The 23,893-nt window shown below is 41.0% G+C and overlaps 1 protein-coding gene across 2 annotated transcripts; it reads left to right on the top strand.

The window, feature by feature from the left end:
- The first annotated feature begins 9,204 nt into the window (after positions 1–9,204).
- LOC310862058 (protein Bouncer-like) lies at positions 9,205–23,273 on the top strand. Of its 2 annotated transcripts, none has more exons than XM_083769795.1 (3): positions 9,205–9,365; positions 20,322–20,432; positions 21,853–23,273. In XM_083769795.1, exons 1-3 carry the CDS (start codon positions 9,314–9,316, stop codon positions 22,080–22,082), a joined length of 393 nt encoding a protein of 130 aa, XP_083625921.1. In that variant the 5' UTR covers positions 9,205–9,313; the 3' UTR covers positions 22,083–23,273. The 2 variants fall into 2 exon arrangements, with proteins under 2 accessions (XP_083625921.1, XP_083625920.1); XM_083769794.1 differs by lacking the exon at positions 9,205–9,365 and adding an exon at positions 9,858–9,989.
- The last annotated feature ends 620 nt before the right edge of the window (positions 23,274–23,893 follow it).

The raw sequence follows: 23,893 nt of genomic DNA, 5'->3' as shown, positions 1-23,893 counted from the left end.
ATGTCACTGCTGTGCCTGAGAGAGAGAGAGAGAGAGAGGGGAATTGCACCACTCGGTTCACACAGGTGTTATTTTTTTTTATTATTTTTTTTGCCCAAAATAGGAGCACCAGGTTGCAAGTTAAGGAAGACAAACCGACCGGTGGATTGTTGAAAGTGTGTGTGTGTGTGTGTGTGTGTGTGTGTGTGTGTGTGTGTGTGTGTGTGTGTGTGTGAATCTCATGGCAACAAGCGTCTGCCCATCCCAGTTCCTATAGCTCACCTATGTCATGAGACAAACAATTGTTTGGTTCATACAGAGGCTTGGCCATGTGACTCACACACGCACACACACACACACACACACACACACACAAATCTGTTTTCCTTCAACAGCTGTCATGGTCTGTCTCTTAAAACAGTGTCAGGTCTTTTCAGTCTCTGTTCAGTTGCTGTGCCTCACTCAGTTTTTCCAGGGAGAGAGGAGGAGGAGCCTCCTATATGACTCAGGGAAACCTCAGACCACAGCAGTATGTGAAACAGCCCAGTTCCAGCTCTATTGAACTGGTTTCTACTTTGTCCTGAGGAGTTTCCCAATGTTGTTAGTTGGTGTACTGTGTATAACAACATGGAAGGCGCAGCTCACACTAGGGGTCAAATTAAACACTTTTTCCCTCCAAGAACATTAGCCACAAGAAAACGGGGTGTGTGTGTGTGTGTGTGTGTGTGTGTGTGTGTGTGTGTGTGTGTGTGTGTGTGTGTGTGTGTGTGTGTGTGTGTGTGTGTGTGTGTGTGCGTGCGTGTGTGTGCGTGCGTGCGTGTGTGTGTGTGTGTGTGTGTGTGTGTGTGTGTGTGTGTGTGTGTGTGTGTGTGTGTGTGTGTGTGTGTGTGAGGTAAGTCTCTCTTTGTGTCTGAGGTCAGAATATGTTTAAAGGAAGAAACGACAGCGAATGGAAACAGCATGAGAAAGTTACTGACATGATGTGAGCTTCTCACAACTGAATCACATACCTGGAATTCTTCCTCCATCTTCTTGACCTGGGGTTTTAGTCATATCTGGGATGCTTTTTTAATTAGCATTTTCACACAACCAAAGTCATAAATCGCGGTTCAAGTGTAATCACATTTTCTGTATGATGTTGGATGCGATGCACATGTTGGTATGCAAAGAACCTTGGGAATCTCAAAGCCAGCTAGATGATGCTGCACCCGCCTATATGCCAATGTGAATTTGAACATGCATACCAGCCAGTACAATATGGTCTTTTCAACTGAGTTTGATTGGATTTTGGTTCATTTAAACTGAACAATAGAATCCAGGCACATGGTTTAAGGTTAACGGTAACAATGAAAGTGACAGCGTGAACACTAATGGTAACATTGGCAGAACAGAAAAAAGTATAAAAATAAAAAGCAACAAAATAAATCTAGTCGTAAAGGGAGATGAGGAAATGGGAGGTATCCAAAGGTTGGCAGTCAGATTGGCACATGGGAAGTTTTTAAGATATTCCAGGAAAGGCTGCCACACCCTGCAGCATTAAAACCTTAAGCCTGTTAACTGGAGTCCTCCAGGGCTCTGTACTTGGGCGACCCACCTAACGTTTTCCCTCTACTCCAAATCTCAGACTTTGGCGAAAAGTATTGATCTTCAACTCACACAACGTATAAAACCAAATTTACAGAGATATTCAATAGTTAGTGTTAGCTCAATTTAGCGATGTAAGTCCCGGTTCATATCTATCTGACAGTAATGATAGATCAAATCAATAACAGAGAGGAAACTTCTTGTTATAATATTATTTGGGTTTATTCCAGAGAAGATATCTTACAAGCGTTGGAAAGGCATAGTTCCAGGTATGTTCTTCTGATGAGTTAAACATTGATACAGTGTTATACAGTACATATTATGGGATGCTACATCTGGTTGCGTCAAGCGTCATCACGTCAACCATCATGATTTGCGTAGTTCCCTGGGCAACTAGGATTGTTGACATTTTAAGCAGGCAACTCTAAAGGCATATGCTGTAACTTCTTCCAAGGTTAAATTGCTATCTAATATTGTTTACATACGAGACCCAACACAAGAAAACATGACCAATCAACCATGTCTGTGAGGTGCAGACACTTTGACCATATACACATACAAATAGAAAATGGATAAGTCAATCCAAGTGGACATGCTAAAATAGCCTAGGATGTCATAACTAAATTATCAGTCAGTCAGTCAAGTCAAACATGAGTATACTATATATAGACTATGGAAAATAGTTAATTGTGTAGAATGATAATCCTCTATTTGTCTTGTCTATTTGTCCTGCTCATTTGCACTTTATTATGTTGTTTACACTTGTTTTATTCCTTCATCTCTGTCTTATTGGCTGCTAGGATTAAACGACGTCTCTGCGCCAGCAACCAGTGTTGAGAAAGCCGTCTGAGATCTGTGGATCTGTGGGCAATACAAAGAATGCATTTGGCTGAGCCAAAACAACCTCCCTCCTATTCAACTATTTCAAGTAATGATGATGTTTCATAACTGACCCCCCCACCCCAACCCCCCAACACACACACAGTCACACACACACAGGATCCAGATCACACCCCTAAAAGCCACATTCACTGGCAGGCATTCAGTGGTTTGTTGGCAAATCTAGAATAACTCTTACCCAATTGTTGTACCAAATGGGTATCACTGAGACTGCTCTCTAACTGGGACTAACAAATTACTTGCTTGCGGACTCCCATTTAAGGTATCAGTCAGTCATTTACTAACCTGGTTCGTCTTTTACTCCAAGCATATTTGTTAAGCTTGACAAGCCTGACTATGTTGATGGCAAGACTAGACTTGTCTGTCTCAGCGACATCTTTCCCAGACCCTGAGGGATGAGTCATCACAATGAGTCTACACACAAACATTGAATTCTAAGGACACTGACAACTTCAGGACAGCCACTATCAGCACACTGACACTGACACTAAATTATAATCACATTTATAAACATTGGTGACAACAATATGATTTTTAATAAGAAGCTAACTGAGTGAGAATAATCAGGTCTGGATCATTAAGTGGTGATAAAATAATATAATTTTTTTATCAGCCTATTGGATTCTTGTAAGACAATGCATTATTTCAGCTGGCAAAAAGTCCTCCAGTAACAAACTGTTCCAGGAAGGGAGCTGTTCCAACATGTTGCCATCAGGCTTAACTGGCTCTGGTAACATTAAGGTTTGTCTGTATGTTTGCACAATTCTACATCCTAACAAGAATATTAGGTAAACACTATAGGTTGCTTGCTTACGTTCACGCCCTGAGCACTATAGAGGGTATGCGCATGCATAAAGTGAATGGCAAATCGAGTGGCAAATTGAGTTTAACATTGTTTAACGTTGTTTAATGCAATTAGATATGACTTTTCTGTTTGGATGTGGTTTATCAATGCCAGAAAGTAGTTTTTTGCCACTCATTCCTGCATAACTTCCGGGTTGGATGATGATGTCATGTGCATACCCTCTATTCCGGACACCTGGTATTTGAATTGCAATCTATGTGTTAGCAATGGACTGGGTTAAATGAAGGGTTCTGCAGATTTAACCACAGAGCTCTGAACCATAATACACCACTATAGACATGGAGGTCAGGTGTTACTGTATGTATGTCATCTGTCTGTGAATATTAGACTACTTACTTATGCCTGACACCCTTAATAGGGCATAGCCAGGCTGTTGACAAGGGATCCTCCATGAGTTCTTGGTCACTGGCCTTCTTTTCTACCTGGGACCTCTACCAGGTGTATCCCAGTCTCTTGGGGCCTGGAGATCCCACCGCCAGGTGTTTTGGGGCCGGCCTCTGTTTCTTTTCCCTTAAGGGTTCCAAGTCAGAGCCTGTCTGGTGGTATATGACACTGGTTTGTGTAGTGTGCGCCCGATCCATCTCCATCTGCTTTGTCCAATTTCGTCTGCTGTTGGGAGTTATTTCTCTATCTATCTATAGATCATTTGTGCTGATCTTTTCTGGCCAGTGTATATTCAGGATTCTTCTGAGACATTTGTTTATCAATATGAGACACCCAGGTCTTATGTAGAACACGGATTTCATTCAGAGACGTACATATTATACATATATATATACTCAAACCAATTCAAACCAACCAAGTCAACTGAATCACAATCTATTTTTTATTTTTTTTAAACTTTGTTTTTATTTTTATTTTTCAGTAAACGGGTGGGTCACGTAGGGCATCGCCGTACATATCGTAATTGTTACAAGTCATTTGTTACATTTCTTATTATTAACTTTCAGTGTAAACGGGTCTTACAGTTCCAGGAAAGTAAGGGAACCCTCTTTGAGTAGTTTCAGAATGTCTTAGTTTGTTCGTTTCCAGTTATAGGGTTCATGATAATTGAATCACAATCTATTTTGTTAACATGACAGCACTTGTCAAACAGTAACCTACTCAGAATGTGTGCTATCCTGACAGTTTGTATTTGAAACTACACAATTACATTTTTATCAATAACCTATGGGGCACATATCATTAGGAAACAATAAAGGGCCATGGATAATCATTGTGGAACACCACACATGAGATGGGCTGATGCGGAGCCTTGAGACGTCACATTACCAACGGTAGCGGAAAAGGTTCTTTCAGAAAGGTTTGAAGACCTTGGACTAGTGGACGAGGCATGTGGACAAGATAGGCTATTACATTATTTGTAATGGGGTGGATAGTGGGACTAACTGTTTCCAAGACATCTTAAGAGAGATGTTCTAATTGGCAGAGTAAATTTGGAATGTTAGGTGAGATTGAAAATGCAAATGGTAGATTGAAAAGTAGATGGTTCCCCACCAGGGGATGGTTCTATGGATGGAATAATTGAAATGGCGGAATTAATCACTTTAATCACTTAATGCCTATATATCATCGGAGTCCGTCAGGAGTCTATACTAGGCCCCTTCTGCGTTTGTTCTACACTAATAGAGAATAATAGCTGATCTACAAGCTCACAACCCGTAGCATTGCGATGCTTTGTGAGCTTGTAGAGCTGGTATTTTTGCCAAATGTTTGCCCCCAGAATAGGAACACTGGTGTTCATGTAGTTAAACATGGGGTGTTACTGTTATTTGTGATAAGTAGTAGACCTAATTGCTTTAACAACTTGAATCCCACCGTCCCTAATTTCTGGGGGAAACATTTGTTAAAACAGACATTTGGTGTTGAGGGAAAAAGAGCGCACCAAGTATAGAGGTAGCTTGTGCCCAGTTTGCTAAGTATAGAGGGTTTATCCCGCGATTTTGTAACCCATTTTTTCACCCAGTGTCAATTATCTAATGTAATCCTGGGCGCAGCGGACTGACCTCATGCTACCTTCTATGCATGAGGAGTCCAAGCTGCTTCTTTTCACCTGACAGGGGAGAGTTTCCCCGGCCGGACGTAGCGCATGGAAGGCACACGTTATTCCGACCAGTTAATTTCCCCTCCATCAGGTGCCCAGGCTGGCCAGGGGGAGGTAGTTTAGAGACCAGGATTACTGCATGTTTTTGTGAGGGTACCTACCCCTAGGGGACACGGAGAGAACATGCAAACTCCACACAGAAAGGCCCTTTCGCCAAACCCGTCTCGGGTATGGGCACTGATGACGTGGAGGAGGGAACCCGCCCCCAACGCCCACAGTGTCCCCAGTGGGAATCGAACCCAGGACCTTCTAGCTTGCATGCAGATTATTTTGATTCCATTTGCGTTTGGCTCTTCTGGTGTCGGGTGTGTTCACTGAGCCATGGCTCTGAATTATATTTAGGTATGATCATTTTGAAAGGTGCAATGGGCTGATGTACATCTCTTCTTAACGTTGCCACTGGTAAAGATGGGGCTGATTCTAATTACGTTATATATTATATTATATATATCATGTACACACATCGTAATTTATCAGTTATTGTATGTTTTGTATTAGTAATATAAATCTGCTAACCTGTAAATAAGGCTGTTAAAAATTGTAGTGGAGTAAAAAAGGTAGGGTTGCCACCTGTCCCTTAAAATACAGAATCATCTTATTTGAGATTGAGAATTAAATGATGTTTGATGTCAGTTTGTTCCTTATTTTCCTAACTAGCCCCTACACGTCAACACTGAATTTAACAATAATGAACAAAACAAAATATTAAAGTCAGCACAATTGTTCTACCGGGAGTCACACAGTACCTAAAGTAGCCTAAACCAGTAAGATCATAAGATCACAGAAGAACCAAACATTACAGTAGTGTCACAGTTTGATTGATTGATTTATTAACCATTTGCAGAATTACAGTACATTTCAAGTACAACTCAATACAAAAAACGGTTAACTGTGAGTGGACGACACCATAAAGCATTACACTTGTTTACAATAGGGTCCACCATTTTCAATTCATCAAAACATTAAGAGATGTACGAATATACACAACTATAGTCAACAGCAAATCATCATAGAGGAGGTAAAAAGGGAAAAGAAACATATAAGTGAGGGGGAAAAGGGGTGGGTGGGGGATTCAGATTTTACAGGGGCCAGTTTCGAATTGCAGCCATCCGTAGGTGCCCTTTGAGAGCAGTTTTGAAGTAGTCAAGCTGGATTTGCATGTCTTAATGACTGTTGGTAGGGCGTTCCACATTTTGGTGGCGTAGGAGCGGAATGAATTTAGACCCTTGTTTGTGCCGAATCTGGGTTGCACATGGTTTGTTGAACTCCCTCTGGTGTTGTGGGTGTGGACTTCGTTGACATTAAGGAAGTATTTAGACAGGTACATGGGTATCTTGGTGGTGTAGCGAATCTTGTGGACCAGACCCATTGCAGGATGCTGTACTCTGTCGTCAACCCTAAGCCATTCCAGCCTGTCAAAGTGGGCAGGGGTGAGGTGGGTTCGGGTAGTGAGGCCAAGTAGTAGCCTGACCAGTTTGTTTTGGGAAGTCTGGAGCCTTGTTTTAAGGGCCTTTGAGGTGCTGTGGTACCAGGAGGTGTATGCATAGTCAAAGAAACCTTGTACGAGGGCTCCTGTTAGTGTTTCAAGGTGTTTTTGTTGACCAGTGAGGAGATCCTGTATATAGGAATCTTGTTCTTTGGTTGACTTTTTTGATTACATTGGTGGCCATTTTATCACCGGAAAGATTTGACTCCATGATGGAACCTAGGTAGGTAATTTCATCTTTTCGTGTTCTTCATGTTCAGTTCATTTTCAGTTCTTCATGACCCAAACATCTCCTGAGATCGATTCGGTATGGGACCTTATATTATTTATCATCTTATTTATCCGTGTTTTTACAAGATGTCATGTCAGTAGTATTTCTAATACCTTCCCAATAGCCCACATCGTGGCTGCTGATGTGGGGATAGGTTAGCCTGCTATTTCAGTAGACTATTATAGTTGATTGTCTAATGTTTGGTGAGTTTTTAAAGTCTAATATAAATATAAATCAATATAATTAAATATTGTGCCCATTTAAAGAACCACTCGGATGCTATATAACATAAAGAACACTTTATGCTATTATGCTCATTTGGGAAACAAAATTCTACTTTAAAAGTTGTGGATAGCATAAACAATAAGTTGAAGGGAAACTTATTGCTTCAACTTATTGCTTCAACTTATTGCTTCAACTTATTGCTTCAACTTATTGCTTCAACTTATTGCTTCAACTTATTGCTTCAACTTATTGCTTCAACTTATTGCTTCAACTTATTGCTTCAATTAACTTATTGCTTCAATTAACTTATTGCTTCAACTTATTGCTTCAACTTATTGCCGTCCTAAGCTTGCCGCACACGCCTGTGCCGCAAGGCCGTGGCAGGCGTAAAGAGTGTACCTTATTTCAAGATCTCAAAGGTGGCAACCCTAGTCTCGTGTAGTGAAGTGTATTATAATCAAAAATGGAAGTGCTCAAGCAAAGTAAAATACTTAAAGAATTGCACTGTAGGCCTACTTGAGTAAATGTACTATAGTTACTTTCCCCCACTGCTGACTATAAAGGCATCTTCAAGATTATACATTATTTATAAAATGTCTGGAAACTATAGTATGGAGTTATAATGTAACAATGTTTCAAATCTTATTTTTGACTCCAACAAACACACCGGCCTGAACTCCAGATTGGAAGTCACTGTTCTAAATGAGGGTTTGTGTCATAACGGTTGTCTGTTTGTCACATGATGGCATGTACCTTCATACACAATGACACAGCAGAAATGTCTCATCACATCCCGCAACTCAGAAACTTGCATGCCTGTCATTAAAAGTGGTGTAAGTGATATTGTTTTGTTAAATTAAGTGTGAAATAGCTCTATATTCCAGTGTTATATTCCAGGTTCATGATAATATCATTATCATCCAATCTCATACAGAACCAGGGAGACCCCTGGATAACCAGAACAATAGAACCACGAGCACTCTGGACTCTTTATTTTAACAATGGGGGCAGATTTTTTTTTATGACATCTAAGACCTACAATTGCTATACATTGCTACAAAACCTGTGGTAAACAGCCAATTTAGAGATATTAGGTTGAACATAGTCTGATAATGATGTAGCCTGAATCCTTAATTGCATGTTCAAATCATGTAGGCCTAGCCGCCTATTACATTAAGCTATTTCCAACCATTTTCTATACATTTATTCTTAGTATTTTACATTTTGGAAGAAACCGGCCCCTGATATCTCTATGATATCATTAGGCCTTTATTGCTTGCTATAGTCAAACAAAATATAGGCCTATTTAGAGCTTTACATTTTTAGCGACACAAACCTTTTTTGTTTAAAAAAAAACAATATCCTGGGATCTAATGCTTTTTATTTTAAGTAAATCCTCAGTGTTAATTTATCAATTTATCTGAAAGTGCAGCCTACAAACTGCCAATAAAGTATTCTATATTCTATTCTATTCTATTATATAGCCTACATAAAATACAGAACTGTAGGCTATATAGGTAGGCTACAGTATACAATAAATTAAGCTGAAGAAGCAGATATTCCCTTAGATAATAATATAGCTCCCGCATAATCCATGCATCCATGGGGCATATAATCACACGCACCTGCCGAACAAATATCCCGCAGCAAATAAGGGTGTGGTCGTGGACTATTTGCCGAATTTCTCCCTGAACTTGCATTGGATCTAACGGTGACGTCTTGGGAGAGAGGGGTGAAGGACCTCCTTTTAATACTCTATGGTGAGGGATCGTGTGAGATTATAAATAGTGGTACGGTGGAAAAGTTTGCACAGTGTCATCAGTCTAACTATAACGGACCAGGCGTACACGCCAAGACTTCACGACTTCTGCAAAGCAAACCCCCGTCAAATTCTTCAAAATGAACAAAACTATTCTCGGCGTTTTTGCAGTTGGATTCTGCTTTGCATTTGGTAAGAACACAATCAATGCGTAGGCTTATGTTGGTTGCTATAGCTTCAAGAAAGACCAAGACACCTCTTTTTTTTGTATAATCTTTAATTAGCCTAACATCATCGATCAATCTCATTCTCAGAATCTCAGTCGTTGGCTTGAGGTGATTTTTAATCCAGTTTTAGCATTTAGGTACAATGTGTATTTTTAAAGTTTTAAAGTAGCCTACAATGTGTGAAAACTATGCTAAAACTAGCCTATAGAAAATATATGGTTTCGAGCTAGATTATCTGCTTTCCTTCTGCTTTTTCCATCGTAGTTTCATGCATTTATCTACCATAAAGAGCCTTATCAGGCGACAGGTTATATTTTATTTGGGACCCTGGGCTGATCTGTTTTCCAGTGAGCTGCATTGCAAGGTGCCGCAGGTTCGTGTGTGTGTCCCCATTCTGAGGACTTCCCGTTGATGTTTGAAACCACATTATGACAGTTTGCACAGTGTCATCTCATCAGTCTAACTATAACGGACCAGGCGTATACACGCCAAGACTTCACGACTTCTGCAAAGCAAACCCCCGCCAAATTCTTCAAAATGAACAGAATTATTCTCGGCGTTTTTGCAATTGGATTCTGCTTTGCATTTGGTAAGAACACAATTAATGCGTTAGGCTTCTATGTTGGTTGCTAAGCTTCAAGAAAGACCAGGACACCTCTTTTTTTTGTATAATCTTTAATTAGCCTAACATAATCGATCAATCTCATTCTCAGAATCTCAGTCGTGGGCTTGAGGTGATTTTTAACCCAGTTTTAGTATTTTAGCATTAGCATGTGTATTTTTTAAGTTTTAAAGTAGCCTACAATGTGTGAAAACGTAAACGATGCCTATAAAACTAGCCTATAGAAAATATATGGTTTCGAGCTAGATTATCTGATTTCCTTAATAAACCATAAAGAGCCTTGATAAGGCTATATTTTATTTGGGACCCTGGGCTGATCTGTTTTCCAGTGAGCTGCATTGCAAGGTGCCACTATACTGTTCCAGACATTAGATAAGCAGGTTGTGTGTGTGTGTGTGTGTGTGTGTGTGTGTGTGTGTGTGTGTGTGTGTGTGTGTGTGTGTGTGTGTGTGTGTGTGTGTGTGTGTGTGTGTGTGTGTGTGTGTGTGTGTACTCATGGTCTGTGTGCTGTGATTACTATAAACACATTATTATAGGTTGGGTTGGGTAAGGTGTCTTTTCACGAGGGGCTTATAGAGCCAGAGCTGTTATTAAGAGATGAATGTCTCATCCTGCCATGCAGACATTGGATGAGAAATTCCTCATCTGCTTACAGCTGAGGCAAACTCACCCAAACTCAATAACTCCCTGTCAACTGTCGGGGAGAATATCCTTTTCCTCAACAATGGCGAAGTGACTGGTCGCCATTGTGAGGTGTATTCATCCTTGTTTAGAGCATTGTAGTTGTTGAAACCCCTCTCTTGTTTCGAACCACACCTCTTTATTCTGGGAAGTTGCACTATTATAGCCTGTCCCTGTTCAGGACACATTCTGGACATTGTTGTCGCTTTTGCCTCCAAATTAGATTTATTGGATAGTTATTCATGAGTGAAGAGTGAGTTGCACATACAGGTGATGATAGTTTGAGGTTTTGTTCCTATACAACTTGAGACTGCTCTCTGTACCGAATCGTTTTGCAATGCAAATAATCGGTTGTATCAATACTAATGTATAACTAACTATGTTAAGAAGAAATTTAAAAAAGAGGGGTTTAATTACTTTTCCATTACATATCGCTACACTTGGTCTATCGATAAATGTGTGTATTTTGTGTTCATGTCAAGGTATGGGTTTGTCCATACTGTATGTGTTCAAATATAATGTCCATGTATTTGCTAGAGAATCATTGTTTAGGCTACTTATTTATATTCATATTAAATTAATACATTTTACCCGTATTGTGATACGTTTCGTATCGCTGTTACAATGTATCGTTACACCCCTACTGTGTAGCACTTTGTGCCTTGCCCCACATTTGGTTTGTCATCTAAGGTCAGACGGTTCTCTGACAGGTTGTGTTTGGACCAACGAGTAAACGGTTACATGCCGGCATTTCGACATACCCCCATTCCGACAACCCGACATTTCGACATTATGTCCTGGTCCATTCTGAGGACTTCCCGTTGATGTTTGAAACCACATTATGACCGTTTGTCTTTGTCCAGTTCACAAGTACCGTACTGTACTTTGTACAGTTTATGTCCAGTTTGCAAAGTAAGGATATATAAAGTAAAACCCTATATGAAGTTATTGGATTCCAAATAAAAAAGGTGGCTGTTGAGTCATACATTGTTGTTCCTGGAGTAATTGAAATCTTACCCCAGTTTAGACTAGTCATTGGTTAGACATAAGGTTGGTGAGGGGTGCGTTAAAACGACCGGATTAAGGTTGGTAAGGGGTGCGTTAAAACGACCGGATTAAGGTTGGTGAGGGATGCGTTAAGGGTTGGGAGAGGGTTAAGGTTAGGTTTAGGTGTGCTGCCCCGTGGGAGGTTGGGGTTAGGGTGAGGGTTTGAGATAGGTTGTAGGACTAATGACTGGTCTAACCAATGACTAGTCTAAACTAAGTACTGCACCCGTGCTCTAATGCCTCTATTTGCTGTTTGGCGAGGGAGTGTTTATTGAACACATAATTTTGATACTTATTTGGATGTGGACCAATAACACAAACTCCTCGTGTTATTATAGGCCTGCGTTATTTAACAAGTGCTCTAATGCCTCTATTTGCCCTTTGAACGTGACTGTGTTGAATTGGATGTGTGTTGTTCCTGTTACCTGTTGGGATAGATGCAGTTTGCAATGGGCGTCGCCGCGTCGCTGAGGCTGACACTTAAGACTTTTTGTTCCAGGTGATTAATAAGATGGATGGAACGTCCTGGTACCACTTGGTAAATGATATGTTCTGCACTCTTGTGATGTGGGTACAAATCTGACTGCTGGCTGGTAATACTGGTCCTCATCCTCCACGGTTCTTTATAATCTCTTCACTGTGTACGGTCAGTCACACGATCTCTAAACAACCTGACAGCCGTATGGTGTGTCCAGTCTACCATGTGCTCTATCGTTAAATCACAAAAGCTTAACTAGAAAGGAGCGATCCAGGAAGCTATACCAGACCAGGTACTCCCTACCAAGGACTGTGTAAGTTGTGGGTTCCAGCTGACTGGACCCAATGATTCCTTTGGCCATGGAAGCTGCATGGGGAAATTGCTTTTCCATGACATACGGTTCAACTTTTTGCAGTTGGGGTGCCACCCTATTAATGGTCCAAACTGTATGATGTATGATGAAAGCATTTGGAAATTGCGAGAAGCAATAGTCTGGTAACGCAAGACCAGGGTGTAAGTGAAATAGGCTCTGGCATTGCATTGTGTAGAGGCCCCTATACAGTACTTGATTCAAGTGAGTTTTTTTGTAAAATAAGCCCCCTCTTACAAACCCAGTCAGTATGGAATGTGGATGGTATTTAAAATGTATATGTATGACCTAATGTGTGGTGATTTGTGAGTTTCTTTTTAAATAGAAAATCTAGAAAAATAGAAAAATCTATTGGTGGAAATAGGCGTGGCCTAATATAGGAATAGCATCACTATTCAAGGAATGCGGAGATGGATACATTTTGATAGTACGACCAAAATGTAAAGCAGTCTGGAATAGTGTCGCCATGAGGCCGATTTAGAATAATGTGGGCTGGAGAGTGCCTTCCTTGACCTACTGCAGTGTGCTTGAAATGTTTGTGGCTGAATGGTCCAGCGGTTGCACGTACACATACACTTATATATATATACACACACACAAACAGGACTAAAACATAATCTACAGCCTGGCGTAGATAATAACAAGGCCACATGCTGTACCATGACTTGTCTCAGTCTTCAGGTTACAGATTATGAAATAATAGCAAGCTGACTTTCTTTAACCTGAGCTCTATTGCCTTCTACTTTAGCTGTGAGTTCTTGGACAATGTTGCCCCCAGGTGGGGGAGAGAGATAGAGAGGGAGGGAGGGAGGGAGGGAGGGAGGGGGAGGGAGAGAGAGGGAGGGAGAGAGGGAGAGAATTACACCAGAGCTGTGTTATCCAATTACAATGTCTACAGTCCTATTATAATCATACAGTTGTCATTGTTCTCTTCTCTCATGGGAGCATCAGGGCTGAAGGGTTTCTGTTGTTTCTGTTTTGGCATTCTGTTCTTACTAGTTAATGTTTTCCTCTCTGGTCCATAGCTCTAATGCTTCTATGATTATGCCCTGTAACGGCATTAGAGCTATGGACCATAGCTAATGTTTTCCAAGTGTTCTGGTGGTGTAAAATAATTTGGAGATGTATTTTGCAACATTAGGCATAGTTTCAAACGATGGCAGAAGTCTCACAAGGCACGACTGCCAGTCAAAGTGACTGCTCTCACTGATTGGACAGGTGATAGAGAACAAATGAAATGAAATGCTGCCCTCAGAACGCATTCCAATGAATATAAGTCACATCTTAAAATTAACAGACCATAATCTGCAATGTCATTGGGCAGACAGCAGGGGGCAGAAGATTAAAGGGGGAAAATACAGACCTGTGGCACCCTAACCTCGCCTCACCAGGCTTTCCACTGCCTCGGAGGAAAGCCTGGTCTGTTTCAAAAGTCTGTATGATCCGGGCTGGGGCCGGATGATGTGGTTACGTCATGTTGTAGTATTGTTTTGTAGTCGCCAGACAGGAAGAAGCAGAAGCGGAAACTTCCTTTTCCCTCTCAATAAAAGCTCTCGTAAGCGAGAGCTTTTATTGAGAGGGAAAAGGAAGTTTCCGGCGCTGTTGTGCCAGAAACAGAGAGAGAGAGATAGTGCTGCACTGTTGCCTGCTAATGAGAGAGGGGGGTGGGGGGAGTTGCACCACTCAGTTCACACAGGTGTGATTTTTTACTTGAGAGCTACTTTCAAAATGACCAGCTGAGCTCAACAAGAGCCCACTCAAAAATATATTATCCAAAAATTGCAGTGCTGGCATAAGACAAACTAACTTGGAATGGGAAATAGAATGGAAAATAGAATTAGTACAGGTTTTTTTTGTATATAACTTTAAACTTATAATGCTGCTGACATTTGTGTGGAACACTATTTAAAACAAAGTATTGCATTGTGTGTTGAGCTAACAGGCCCTTTCTGATATCTATCAATCAAGTCATCTTAATTCAAGCCAATTTTTTTTTTTTTTTATATTTAAATTAGCCTTTTTTTTTAAAGCAGTTTTTCCAGTTGGAGATGACTTGTTCTTGAAGACAGTGGCTTGTAAATTCCCTAATTTTGCCGTGAAAGTCGAGGAATATGTATTCCTGACGCCTATCAGTGATGGTGTTGTACAACATTTTTAGAATTCTATTAAGAGCTGAATGCCATGGCATTCAGCTCTTAATAGAATTCTAAAAATTTCATCATGTGCCAGACACGAGAAATTCCTCATCACTCCAGTTCCCCATTAACCACTTAGCCCTATGTACTTGTCATATATACAAGCTCACAATATGAAAATTGGGTATCTTCACAATAAGGTGAGTTGTGTGCTTGTAGATTGTATTTTTTAATAAATGTTCACAATTATTACTTTATTTTATTATAATATATTATTATTTTTACATGCCCAAAATAGAGGAGAGTGAATGATGGCCACCACAGTTCCATGACCCTGCGTCTGTTTATTGGGTGATCCATGTGTTGTACAATGTTGATCTCTTCGTTCAGCACCATAAGCCTTATGGCACAAAGGACTGCCAAATAAGACATAAAACTGTACATATACAGTTTTATGTTAACATTTTAGGAGTGAATACATGTTTAGATGCCTGTGACAGCCTGTCAGCTGGTCAGTCAATGCTGCTCCGCTTTTCTATGACAGAAAAACAGGTGAGGACAAAGCCTACGAAGCTCCTGACCTGACGTGACATTTGGCCTGGCGCACGTTCAAGGTCATGCGGGAACAATACTTGCCAAAAGTTGGGGCTGATGTGTTTTTGGCCTACATCCAAAAAGGAATTTGCTCAATAAACGCACTCGCCCTGGGAATATTTAACTGCTGCTGCTGATGTTATCATTAGTTGAATTTGAAGAGTGTTTATGATGTAATTATTACATCATCCCTGATGATGTCACGTTATGTCACCAGACCTGGGCTTATTTGGGGGCATTCCCATGTATGGGGATATTGAGTGACTGACGGGAAATGTACGATTTTCATAGTAAATGCGACCTGCGCAATAATTCCTTCCTTGGTTGTAAGTAGTTCAATTAATGAATGAATATTTATGTACTTTCCCATTTCTTAATGGGATAGTCTACTTGTGGATACATCAAACGTTTCACCTGTCAACAAACAGGAATCTGAATTCCAGCTGAGATGCTATCAGTGAAAGGTGTGACTGACGTGTAATGTGTGTAGGGAGGCCACGCCCATTTGTTTCCTTCTACTTTATTTAAAGTGATGATGTTACATCCTGATGCATTATGGGTGTTTCTTGTCACGGAGAAGGAACACTGGACAAAGTTAGAGTAGAAACCAGACCAGGATTTAAGGCGCTAAGGTGTCCCAAAACATAGATAATCATAACCGATGTTAAAGGGTCATAAAATATTGTAATATGGTTTTAGAGACTAAACACATGTGTGGCCTATATCAGACTAGTGTCTCTTGAGACTCCCCTTGAGTTGGTGTCGAAGTGTCCTTGAGCAAGAACCCCTAATTTCTCCCAATGAGCAGGTTGGTGCCTTGCATGGTTGCCTCATCCGTCTGTGTGATGTGGGTGAATGTAATGCACACCCTGTAAGGCACTATATACAGTAACTGTACCATTTTCCATTTTCCACACACCAATCTGGGAAACCATTGGCAAAACAAAGGAAAAACAGCTGCCCCCCCCCCCCACACACACACACTCACACTCACACTCACACTCACACTCACACTCACACACACACATGTACTGTAGATGTCATCATGGGTTGTTTTCTGTTGTGCTGTTTGTTATTTGCAAGCCAACTAATTTTCACAATATATAAAAGCATGCAAACAAGCACACCAGAACAGTGCATGTGTTCACTGGAGATCAATACACTGAGGTGGAAAAACAAACTAGGGAGGAGGATGTATGTTGTGCTTGAACACATGACTGTGTGTGTGTGGCATTTCTCAACGAGACCACACTTTAAACCTCTTAACCTCGTAACTGCTCAAACAATTACTGTGGCACGACATAGCTCAACATCGGGAATGCACACAGTTATCAGTCTGGTTCTTGGGCCAGTAATAATCTCTTGTCGGATGTTCTGCATGGGACACGCAAACCTTACAAATTGTGCCTTTCAGTAAATGATAATCATCACACACAAAGTGAAGTTGCTGCAGTCTGCAGACATGTTATGTCATGGAGATGTCAGTCTGCTCCCAGACGTAGTAGTACATGGTAGACAGAGGCCATGTCTCACAATCAAGGCACTGAAGGCAGACAACTAAAACCAATGATATTGTACGGTACTGTACATGAACATCACTTTGTGCTCTTTTGACAGTTCCCCAAATGACCTACCTCAGACCTCAGACCTACCTCTGCCTCAGACTGTACCAAAGTGTCGATCACTTAACACAGTTAGCTGCGTGAATGAGCTTTCATCCTAGGAATGCGGCTGAGTGTCCGGGGAAACTCCCATTTATTTTTGTTATGTGTTTGCATAACCTGTTTTGCAAACCGGTTGTTGCAGAAACGTATATCATGTGACCCATAACGTCATACAATGTATGTAATCGTCTACACTGTGGACTACACATTATGCTGCTTTCACTACAATTTGTACAGTATATACAGTGCTGCAGTACATATAGTACTGTAGTACTATATAGTACTACAGTATGTACGGTACAATACAGCACAGTACAGTATTGAACACAGTGCAGCTGTATATGAAGTTACTTTAGTGCTTATGATTAGCAGTGTATTAATATTGGCACTTCTATATTTCCACATTAATATCCTAACCCTATTTTGGGCATGTCATTGTAGTTAAACATTTTCAAAAGATATAGAAAATAAGCAAACGATGCCATGCCTTGTGAGCTTGTAGATCAGCCATTGTCTCTGCACAACAAAGTATAAAATAATCCTTAAGCTGTTAACTCAGAAAGGCAAACCTATAATAGTCCTGCCAGGAGTCAAAGGCATTCCATACAGAACATTTCGCCATTATTTCAGTCCCGTGCACGCTAGGGAGTGCCACTGTCTTGTAACCTGAGACTATAATCCTTGGCGCTTGAGCCTGGGTGTGCCCGAAACTGGTGCTGCAAGGCAGGTGTGGAAACTCGTAAATCACATGATGGTGTACGTCAGGGACGGGGTAAAGTGGGGCCCGAACTGTAAGGGTTACGTGAGGTTGTTACAAATGGATCCTTACAGGTCTGTATTAACTCTCAAAGTTATGGGGCTCCTTGAAATTAAAACGTTTGTGGTGTACATACAGTATTATGTTATTTGGAATTGGGTTCCAATGTCATATATCATGCTTTTCCCCATCAAAAAGATGGGGGAAAAGGCACATTTGGCACAAAAAAAAACTAAAGGCACATTTGTTACTGCATGTTACTACAGACCTTACTGTAAGATAATTTGTATTTAACAATTTGACATGTTTCATACTTTATAATTGCAGTTGAGTAGAAAAAGACACGGATGCAAAAATACTTCCCCGTCAATTCAATGGGGAAATGACCCTTAATCACACTTTGTATTGTCTCCGTAAACATTTTCCTAACTAGTTTATGATTTCAAATCTTTGTTTCAAGTCTTCTTCAATACAACATGATGATCATTTAGTAAATTATTGTCCCAAGACCCATTGAGAGTAAAATAGACAATAAAGCATGGTATGCATTAGGCCCGGGGTATGGCTAATTATGATTGACCAGCAGGCACCACCATAGACCACCACTGCGAGGCAGTAACTATCACTGCGTGGCAACTCTGGTTACATAGAGATGACAGTAAAATGAAATGTATTGCATTGTTGTAAATGAGGCACTCATGGGGGCAGGGGTAAGGTACCTGTCCAGCACTGTGCAGTCTAATATTTTGAATGATTGAATCCATCGCAGTGCATCCAGCTTGGCCAAGTAAGTAGCCTTGCCAAGCCATGAGGCCCATAGGGCAGGAGCCTATCTCCTGTTTCTGTAGCGTAAGGCAGCTTGATGTACAAGTACACCCCCTGGACATGACGCTAGTACCGTATGTCGCAGGGACTTACCCCCAATCCAACCCTTGCTGAGTGTCAAGCAGGGAGGCACTGGGTCCCATTTTTAGAGTCTTTGGTATGACCCGGCTGGGATTGAACCCCGACCTCCCAGTCTCAGGGCAGACATGCCAGACACTCTACCCCAAGGCCACTGAGCTGGTTAAGTTTGGAAAAGCTGAACTTGGCCAAGCGTCTATATTTATTGGCTGTGTTCTGGGGAAGGAAGCCAGGCAGGGAAAGTGTGCTTTGTCTCTGCAGTGCACTACGTAGTCTCTCGAGACAGACTGTTGACTCCTTCAATAAGGAAAAGAGTGCCCTGTTTTTCCTTTATTATTTGACGATGGGTTCTCAGATTGCTGCACTAGCGACTCCTACAGGCTCCTACCCGTCAGCCAGGTGTGGAGGATGATGACGGAGGGCTCAGGCCCTACATCCTCCCGGTAGGGGCTCCTCACTGGCAGGTGTGCCAGTAGGGTACAACAGCAGTGGCAAGCCTGCCACAGAAATGTGTGGGGAGGATTAATTGGCATAACGACTGTTCTAATCTGATCGCCCATGGCTGTGTACTTGTAGTGTACTTGATATGTATTGTGTACTGCCTGAACTGTAGCATACTTTATAGTTAGGCTACGAGAGACATCTCAGACAGCAAGGTCAGCCTTGCTGCAGTTAGCGGTTATTATGTCTGATATCTTGTGGTCACGTCATTTGGGATCCAGCACTATATATGTTCCTGTGTGTTTAATAAACTTTGTGAACCTTTAGCGTGATACTGTCTCGTGTCGTGTTATTGTTCTACCCGGCCCGCCGCCGCTGTCGTAGTACCAAAGGTATACTTCAACCGGATTGTCACACACCACCCAACCGGCACACACTACCTGTCTGTCAAACCAGACGAGGGTCCAGTACTTAGAGTTTACAACAACGACTAAATTAAGGTAATGGCTACTGGTTAGTTACTGGTTCACAAAGTCAATGAAGAACGTTTGGTGGGAGACTGATTGGTTACTTCTTTGTGCTCTTTTATGTTACGAAACACGAAAATAGCAGTTCTACAAGCTCAACCTTGTTGAGCTTGTAGATCTGTAGATCAGTGCGCGACACCCACAATTAGTTATAACTTTAGGTTTTAGCATCACTTTGCTCTTGTGGGGGGGGATTCAACCATCTTTGTCGAATGTCGTTAAAATCCCAGTTTAGCAGGCAAGTACCCCACAGGTTTCTTAAGGAATACAAATTTATTTAAAAAAATCATAATGGGAGTGTGACACAAGCCTGGGAAGTGACATGGCTGACCGGGGTGTAGTCCTGTTATTGTCTCGTTTGGTAAATAGCTTTGAGCTTTGTTTCTGTGTTTAAAAGACAAACAAAGTAGTCTACTCTCTGCTCTGCATGTGTCATTACTCCACACCACACTCGATATCAGGTGAACTTCACGTAACCCATCACTGGACCCGAGTAAACAGCTCTCCTAGGTCAACCCTTTGTCCAAACAAGTCACTCTGGCAACAAGCAATCACCACAAATATTTGTGTGACAAATGATGGCATGTTTACTGCATCACACAGACATAAAACATGTTGATTTGTGAACATAATTACTTGAAGCTCATTGTTCTTCAACTTCTTAACAACAACATATTGTCCTTGTCTTTGTGTGTCGCACAGTACATGCTCTGGAGTGCTACAATTGTGCAATTGGTTTTGGGGACCTCTGCCTCACCACAAAGAAAACATGCGACGCTGGTCAACACTGCTACAACGGTGTCGGAAAAGCAGGTAAGTCTCAGAGAAAATGTTCTGTTCGGCCTGAAAGCCACCATCAAGCAGTATAGCCTTCCAGTGAAGCCCAATTTATGCTCCTTCGCATAATGGCGTCTCTCGACAAAAATAGCCAACCTATACAAGCTCACAACACGTGATGAGCTTGTAGGTCGGCTATTTTACGGCAGCTGATGCTGTAGTGCAGGTAAGCATAAATAGGGTTTCACAGGTTTCCAGAACAAAATGGTTGTCGGTGTATGTCCAGCATATACTGGACGAGAAAAAAAGCTTATTCCGAGGTTTTATTCTGTAAAGGACTAATACATCAATACTCATAATCATTTCTAACATCTGACAATTGACAGGGTTGTTAACAGGTAGTACAAGTTGTAGATGCTAAAAGATAAATCAAAAAGCCCCAGGGTGCTTGTTTCCATTGTGGCTCTCTACCATCCTGGAAATCAAGTTTGTTTGCACAACTGGTAAATCCCACTTTCATTGCACCAAAGCTTCCCTGTACATGTATGACATAGAATTCAGTGACATGACTATTTATGTATGTAGCCTACAGTACACATAATGCTACAGTAAAAGTCTATTGCGGTTAATATAAAGCTTCACAATAAATGCAATAGCTTTACAGACTTTAGTTCACCCATTTAACTATATTATCACTGCCTTTCTGTGTCTAGAGTGAATACTGGACAACTCACCCCGGTGCGTGCCCTTTTTTTCCTCCCGGAATTTTCCCCAGTGAGGGGGAAACTTTGTAATATGCTATTGGCTGTTTGTATTCTTTTTGGAAAAATATAAAAAGATACTCCTGTGGAAAGGCTATATTATTTTACTTATATTGACCCTATAAACAATTTAGTATTATTTAGTATATGTAAGGTTTTGCCCACTCAAATGGTACCTCGTCAGATAATCCCCACATATCCTACAACAACTTCCGTGAACAGACTTCACTGTAGTAGCTTTTCATAAATTATATTTGTACTTAGGCTGTCTGCTGTCATGAAAGTTTATAGTTAGAGAAATTCAAAGTCCAGCCGTCTGCTGTCCAGCCTCTCCCACCCCTCACTGGGGAAAATTCTGGGAGGAAAACAGAAACGGGGTGAGTTGTCTTGTTACCTCTAGAGTCAACCAAGTGATCAACTTTCAATAATTATATATTTACTGTTTGTGTATTATATTATTTGTGTGTGTGTGTGTTAATCTCCTTCAACCTGGCTTCCCTGTTTTTGGCATGTCATTATAGGCATGCCCATTGCTATTTTCATATAATATTAAATGGGGCTTAAAGGACCCTGCACACTGCTGGACACGTTTGTTGGATTTATAGCTGCGTTTCTCCATCGGTTTTCCGAAAAACGCGTCCAGTGTGCAACCACCTTTAAGGGGATGTTTATTTACTTGTCATCTCGCTCCACAGTTGGAGATCTTGTGAGCATCACGATGAAGGGGTGTATAGCAGAGGACAAATGCAACAAGACGGAGACCGTGAACTTGCCTGGCACCAACTCCTCTAAAGTCTATGAGATGACCAAGACATGCTGTGCCACTGACCTGTGTAATGCAGCCAACGGACTGCCCACGGTCACCGTGCTTCCGCTGACCCTGGCCACAATCACCACCATTGTCATGGCCAAGATCCTTGTGTGAGGAAACATATTTGAACACACACAAAAACAAATAGATAGATGTACTTCACAGCTGTCCTCATTGTTTTCTATGTACACACACACACACACACACACACACACACACCCAGATGTACTTCAAATATGTCCTCATTGTCTTCTACTGTATGTACATTACGTCATTCAAGCACAGTCATGTATTGGTCTCTGTCAAGTCACAGGTTCCTTTTTTCCACGAAGAATTATGAGTCATTAAAATGTCCTGGTCTTTTTTTGCCCTCTAAATGAACTTGACTCGTCTGTAATGGTGCTTAGCAAGGTTGTATGACCAGTCTCGATGTTCATGAACATGATGCACAACTTACTTTACGTTCCAGAACAAATTTTATGGGTATTTTCAAGGGCCGTCCACACCAAGCACTATACCATAACTAGAACTATATTGCATGCACACACACACACACACATACTGTCTCTCTCACACACACACACACACACACACACACACACACACACACACACACACACACACACACACACACTTCCCCTAAGCAACAAATTGTTCATTCATGTCCAACCCTTTGGTTTCCAGTAGGTGATATATTTCAGACGATAAATAATAAGTAAGTCATATTTATAGTGGTGAGTTGGTGCCAGCTTAAATGATTCGCATGTTGGCCATTATCTACATATATGCCATAGCCCTACTGCTGTTGAGGGTCAATGTCTACACTTAAGTGCATAAGTCCACTGTCTTATCCTTTAAATGTAATGCTTACAGCTTCATTTAAAACGCAATGTCTAGCAAAATATCTACATTATATCATCAACTTTGTCTTACTTCTTTTAACAAGACAAAAATCCACTGTGCATTAATTAAAAGCTATGGGATAATGTTTGTATTTATCATGCTATTAGAATGTAAATGTAGAAATTGGGTGATTCAATATGTGTTTATTGTGTTCGTGTATATCTGCTGTATCTGACATTTGCCGAAATAATCTTGTTTTGTCAAGGAAGTCCCCTGTGCCAGATTGAAATAGACTTTAGAAGTTGCATGAGTTTGGTACAAGGAAAAAGACTTTGATCAGAAGTTGCATGACCAGTTTGGTACAAGGGAACACATACGTTAGATGTAGGCACTGTGTGATGGTTCAATGGCTTTAATTTGGTTATTTGAATTGTATGCACTTAATAAATTGTCCAAAGTACATTTCAAGAATTGTAAAGTGTCATTTCTTTACTGTCCTTCATATCACTGTTCAGATATTTTATTTTAATAGCCTTTTGCAGTGGAAGATTCAGTCTGAGGCTTTAGAAGAGAGACGGCAATCCCCTGTAAGTATGGCTTCATGTCTTCAATTTCCTCATACTAATTTCTCCAGTAGTAAAAAAAACAAACAAAAAAAACCATTCAAGGCCCTGAGATGTGTTTTTAAAATGCTTCCCTTTCTGTCAGTCAACGTGTGTTGGAGACAATATTTTGGTCTGAATCAGCTTTATTGTCACATCAGAGGTTTACAGGTGTAAATTAGTGGGTGAAATGATTTTTGTGTGTGCACTCAATCATTTCTTTCTGTGAGAAGAGAAAAGACATCAGGAGAGCTAATGGACAAAAAGGATAGAATCTGTTGAAACTGATGGATGGACGGACACACACACGGACTGACGGACAGACACGGACGGAGTGCAAAACATACTCTCTCCCCATGTTTTCGGCCTGGTGGAGACAATAATCAGCATGTATACAGTACTGTACATATACAGATTAATGTGTAATGGGTATAGAGAAGCAGGAATGAAGGAAGGAAGTTTAGAAAATATCTGACTCTT

Source organism: Protomyctophum parallelum, assembly GCF_964188405.1.
Source record: "Protomyctophum parallelum genome assembly, chromosome: 1".
NCBI classification, from domain to species: Eukaryota; Metazoa; Chordata; class Actinopteri; order Myctophiformes; family Myctophidae; genus Protomyctophum; species Protomyctophum parallelum.
The sequence above is the reverse complement of the archived record's forward strand: the minus strand, read 5'-3'. Positions and strand labels throughout refer to the sequence as shown.

Excerpts from the sequence above, each read along its gene's own strand:
- LOC310862058 (XM_083769795.1), top strand. The coding sequence starts at position 9,314 with ATGAACAAAACTATTCTCGGCGTTTTTGCAGTTGGATTCTGCTTTGCA. Across the intron at positions 9,366-20,321 it reads TGGATTCTGCTTTGCATTTG|TACATGCTCTGGAGTGCTAC; the intron begins GTAAGAACACAA and ends TGTGTCGCACAG. Across the intron at positions 20,433-21,852 it reads CAACGGTGTCGGAAAAGCAG|TTGGAGATCTTGTGAGCATC; the intron begins GTAAGTCTCAGA and ends CTCGCTCCACAG.